Below are 6000 nucleotides of genomic sequence, written 5' to 3'. Positions count from 1 at the left end.
AGGCGTGGGACGAAGAGCCAGTCTCAACACCATCGCAATTCCCACGCTCCCCTGCTCACAGCGCACAGCCAAGAGGACTTCCCGGAGAGGCAGGATGCCAGCCGAGGAGGAGGGAGGGAGCACAACAAGACATCCAGGCACTCGCATCGCCACCACCGCCACCACCATCACCATCATCACCACCATCACAGAGGTGCGCGGGATGACCCGCCTTCGGAGCAGCGACCCAAGTACTCTAATTCGCCTCGAATGCCCAGTCGGACCCAGTCCTTTACCGAGGGTTCGGATGAGGCGGCGTTTTTCTTTGATTCACGCCAACACACCCGACCAAGTTCGTCCTCAAGCGTGGAGATATGCGCGCAGTCTTCGGCGTCATCATCACCGGTCCCCGCATCCTCCAGCAGGTCCTCTCGCCGATCCGGGAGATCCAGCGCAGCATCCTCTGAATCTGACTTTAATTTGCGTCCAATTCTTAACTCCCTTTTTGGACAGGTAGGCCTCTGTTGATCTCTTTCACCACCGAATAAAATTACTCAAAGCTAAACTTCAATCTAGGAGCTGTTCGGCACGTTCCTGTGTAATTACATGAAAACAGGACGCTGTATAAATGCAGTGCTACAGGTAGTAAACACAGTGTCCTAAAAAATAGATAGAAACTGGTTCCAGGCCCTGATTGTTCTAGATTGTACTAGAACCTGATGGTTGCATCTAATAGATGTCATGTCGATGCCACCATGTTTACTCTATATCACGTATTTTACTACATTAGGCTACTGGCTGACTCGTCTGGGATATGTCAGTGATGTATGTCGGTAAGTCAGTGTTGGGCACTCAGTTTATGTTCATAACTCTGTAGCCTAAATGCATGGAATTCAGTGTACAGTGTAGGCTACAACAACACTCAGAGGCAGGAGAGAGCACAGGTCTGCGTTGAGAGACCCTTACGGCTAAAGCAGCCCCGGGTTTGTTTGTAGCGTTATTGAGTGATGACCTTTTGATGATTCTGTGTGTCCAATACAACAAACATGAATAAGCACCTCATGACACACTATGATTGGCTCCGACATGGTTGAGAGCTCACTTTGGGGTTAAGTGGCATGTCCTTGTGTTGCAGCTTATGATTGTAATGGGTAAATGGTCAGACCTTGAGTGTCAGTGTCACACTGATCATCTATAGATACATGTTTAATTTGCTTGTCATTCGTATGGGACGATGAGGGTGTCTTCTGTGTTAAACAGTAGACTTCATTAATTTGGAGGTCTGTGTGTGTGTGTTAATGAGAAAGAGAGAGAGAGAGAGAGAGATATGTATGTGTGTGTGTGTGTGTGTGTGTGTGTGTGTGTGTGTGTGTGTGTGTGTGTCTGTGTGTGTGAGACTGAGAGAGAAAGTGAAAGGGAGAGAGCAAAAGAGAGAGAATTGTGCCTGTAACTGTGCAACTCATATTTTGACATGCAGTATTGTTTTGGCCTTTACTGTGTATATGTATGTATCTCTCTCTGTGAGTGTGTGTGTGTGCAGTGCTCTCGATGTATAATACATTATTTGTAAATTTGTGTGTGTGTGTGTGTGTGTGTGTGTGTGTGTGTGTGTGTGTGTGTGTGTGTGTGTGTGTGTGTCTTTCACATCACAGACAGTGTGTGAAATGTAAATTTTCATCAGTCAAATGCTAAGCATGTTCTCCGCCTAATTGGTTTTCCTGAATGGAATGAAAATAGTGGCGGTCTGTTTGGTCTGTTTTAGGCTTTGAAGAGGCCGTCTTTGAAGGACACATCCTGCCTCTCTCTAGCTAAAGCACTGGGTTTTCTCAGTAGAGTGATGTTTTGTTGCTGAAATAGGTATCTGTCATATACCATACTACTGCATTACAAAGTGTCATGGGTGCAGGTTTAGATGGGGACCACGGTGACTAGTCCCCATCAATAATTTGAGATGACAAAATTGTCCCCACCAATATTTTAGCTCGTTTGTCTTATTTGGACCGATTCTGATGGCCAGGACAACAGTGAAAGAAACACTGTCATTTGATTAGCTGAAACTGAAGGGGGCACTCTCTGACACGCATGTGAGGGTGTCAAAGCATAGTCTACTTCGCTTTGTGGTGGCACTGGCAGACAAGTGACAACAACAACAACACGTTACATTTATATAGCGCTTTTCTCAGCACTCCAAGCACTTCACATGGAAGGGGGGACTTCACTAACCACCACCAGTGTAGAGCCAGAACGCTCACCACACACCAACTATATACTGCTGTTGGATGGGCCATTTGTATTGTGCTTGTGACCATTTGTTGGCGGATTTGTGGGTAGTGTGCTTTTTAAAGTTAAACTTGAGCAGGGGCTTCTGAATGTGTTTTTACCTTGGATTTTGGCACAAGGGATTTTAACATCTAATCCTGTGTATTAATGTAATGGAGAGTGAGGGAGTGAATGAGCCAATTACAGTGGGGGATGATTAGGGGGCCAGATTGAATGAGCCAGGTTGGAAATTTAGCCAGGACACTGGGGAATCCCCTATACTCTTTGCGATGAGTGCCATGGGATCTTTAATGACCACAGTGAGTCAGAACCTCGGTTTAACGTCTCATCCGAGGGATGGGGTGAGCGGGTGTGTCGACGACAAGATATTGTTACAGCTAAACGTAGCTTCTGTAATCTTTCAACCAAGGTTAGGGAGTCAGGGATGTGCAGCACGGGAGTCGTGATATCATGATAGAATATGATCGCAGTTTACTAGGTCACTGACTGTTAATTACCTTTAGTTAATTAGTGGTGGTGGTGGGGGGGGGGGGGTGTGTCCCCACCAAAGCTGAGACCAAACCTACGCCCTTGCAAAGTGTGTTATAATCATCTCATATTCCCACTGTTTTCTCACTTTGACTTTGGCTATTAAGCAAGTGTGTTGTTGCACAGGTACGAGCAAATTGCTTTTGAGCAGTGTCTTATTTGTTTGCTTAAAATTATGATTGATCGATATGTTTGTTTTGAAATGATGATTGATCGATATATTTGTTTTGAAATGATGATTGTCTGGTTTGTCTTAGGTAGTGGATGGTCACAAACAAGTTGACAGTAGTAGTGCTAAGTTTCAGTGAAGCATGTAAGGTGGAATTATGCAGATGAAATGTACTGTATGGATGCCTTTGGATGACTGAAAGCACTCTGTCCCATTGGGAATTCTCCCGTAATAGTAAAACTCCACATAGGTAAACAGCAGTGAGCTGTTGGATTCACTGCATCTATGCAATGATAACTGATGTCCCTTGTCAGTGCAGTAAAGCTGAGTGGTAAGTTGAGTTACACACTTCCGCTACAACATCCTCTGAAGGGGTGCTGCGACATCTGTTCCCACCACTTCTGGAACAGCTTTGAGGTTTTTGGGCCAAATGACCACTTACCATAAAACCACAGTGCATATACTGTATTTGATTAACATCTCCTAGTCAAGTTTACACACAAGGCCATTAGATCCGTACACTTGCTCATATCTCTTTTCATACTCATAACAACTCATAACTCACACCAGTCCTTATTCGTTCAGAAACTAGGGCAAAGAACATGAACAGTCTTACAATTCTGATAAAGTGATTTGTTTCTTACTTTTGAATCAAATTCTACTTGAATACACTGACTTTCATGGTTTGCCCATATCAGCACATGACCCATGTTTAAATGGCATTTAACAACAATTTGTGTATGGATGAAGTGACTGAATTAACAAATGACAAATTATTTATCTATAATTAATTTGTGTTACTGATATAAGTATATATAAGTATAAGTATATACTCTTTTGATCCCGTGAGGGTAATTTGGTCTCTGCATTTATCCCAATCCGTGAATTAGTGAAACAGACACAGTGAACACACAGTAAGGTGAAGCACACACTAATCCCGGCGCAGTGAGCTGCCTGCATCAACAGTGGCACTCGGGGAGCAGTGAGGGGTTAGGTGCCTTGCTCAAGGGCACTTCAGCCGTGCCTACTGGTCGTGGTTCGAACCGGCAACCCTCCGGTTACAGGTACGAAGTGCTAACCAGTAGGCCACGGCTGCCCCAAAAAATGATGAATGGATGGATATTTTTCAGTTGATTTGTTTCTGCTTCGTTCTCATTCCCTTCCCTGTGCTCAGTCCCTTTAGCCTGGGGAATCTGAAGCGCAAAATATATATAGCACATTGCTTGATCAGCTGTTTGCTTATATAATTGTACATCAATTGAGCAGTGTTTGGTTTAATGAATTCATATGCTTATGAAAAGGAAAGGATGGGTTCTATAGACATAATAGACATGTGTTTGCAATGTTTAGGATTTCAAATTTGCTTATATAATTGTACATGAATTGAATATTGCTTGATGTAATGAATTAATATGCTTGTGAAAAGCAAAGGAAGGGTTCTATGTAGACATAATAGACATGTGTTTGCAATGTTTAGGATTTCAAATAGTGCTGAAGTATGAAATCTTCACCTCGCTTTCCCTTTGAGTCTTTTTCGCTTTTCAGCAATACACTCCCACTCTTTCCTTACGTCACCAGCTTCTCCCATCCTGAGAAAGGCAAATGTATTTCTTCCTGAGGACCCGGCCGGCTCAGTGATTCATTTCATTGTGGTTTGCTTTTGGTAGCGTGTTGAAGAAAATCCCACCTTGACCATCATCCCCATGTAACACAGACCTTGTACTCTGATATAGGAAAACGCTGATATAGAAACACGGTGACTCAACACTAAAATGGGACACACACAAGGGAGGCTTTTACTAGAGAGGGCTGAATCGCTCGACTTAACAGGCAGTGATGTCATAGACACACGCATACAAATACGCACGGGCGCACACGCACACACACACACACACGCACACACACGCACACACACACACACACACACACACACACACACACACACACGCGCACACACACTGCGTGTACACACACACACACACACACACACACACCGCACACACACACACACGTACACACACACACACACGCACACACACACGCACGGTACACACACACACACACACACACACACACACACACACACACACACACACACACAGAGAGAGAGAGAAAGAGAGAGAGAGAAATATGCTACATTAGTGGGTGTAATCATCATACTTAACATTCTGAGGAGTTCATTGAGGCTGCAGTAATGGATGTCTACAGTGCCACAGAATGCAGCGTTACACAGATCACATAGCATTTCTTCAGAATTTAGACCCCAAGCTATTTTTATATTTGACGACATTTACATTATAATATAAGGAACTGTTATGAAAACGAATTGTACAGTAATCTGTTTCATCCGTAAGTGATAAACAGCAAATGCAAAAAGGGAAGACATTTGGAAAGAACACGACATAAAACACGGCAATGGAACTGTTGAATTTCCTCTTTTGTCTGTACAAAATCCTTACAGACCAGGAGTGAAAAGACAATCAGCTTATTGTTTTCCCCTACGGCATTCAAGTGAATTTTTGGTGTCACTGTAAAACAAAAGCAATGGTAAGCAGTGCTTGACAGGCAAATCAGCAGACATTAAAGATGACAGTGGTGTAGGCGTATGATGTAGGGGAACGTTCACTCACCCACACACCCACACACACACACACACACACACACACACACACACACACACACACACACACACACACACACACACACACACACACACACACACACACACACTCTCTCTGTGCTCACATCTCAACCGCTGCAAAATGAACAGATCTGCAATGGTCTGACTGCTTCACCTGGGAATTGTCAGTGGATCTCCATCGCCTGTGATACAAAGGACGCGAATATAAAAACAAATGGATCTCTGTGTGTTGAGGGATGACTCTCTCTCTCTCTCTCTCTCTCTCTCTGTCTCTCTTTCTCACTCTCTCCTCTCTCTCTGTCTCTCTCTCACGCCTCTCTCTGTATATGCTCTCTCTGTCTCTCTCACCCTCTCTCTGTCTCTCTCTCTCTCTCTCTCTCTCTCTCTCTCTCTCTCTCTCTCT

The 6000-nt window shown here is 44.1% G+C and overlaps 1 protein-coding gene across 1 annotated transcript in view; it reads left to right on the top strand.

The window, feature by feature from the left end:
- The window catches only part of cabp1a (calcium binding protein 1a), a 28552-nt gene that overhangs the window by 504 nt on the left and 22048 nt on the right, over window positions 1-6000 (top strand). The window contains exon 1 of the mRNA XM_048243974.1: window positions 1-492. This exon is cut by the window's left edge and continues 504 nt beyond it. Within this exon, the coding sequence (XP_048099931.1) occupies window positions 1-492 (492 nt within the window). The remainder of the gene's footprint in view (window positions 493-6000) is intronic.

Source organism: Alosa alosa, chromosome 5 (genome assembly GCF_017589495.1).
Source record: "Alosa alosa isolate M-15738 ecotype Scorff River chromosome 5, AALO_Geno_1.1, whole genome shotgun sequence".
NCBI classification, from domain to species: Eukaryota; Metazoa; Chordata; class Actinopteri; order Clupeiformes; family Clupeidae; genus Alosa; species Alosa alosa.
Note: the sequence above shows the minus strand (reverse complement) of the source record. Positions and strands in the feature narration are given on the sequence as shown.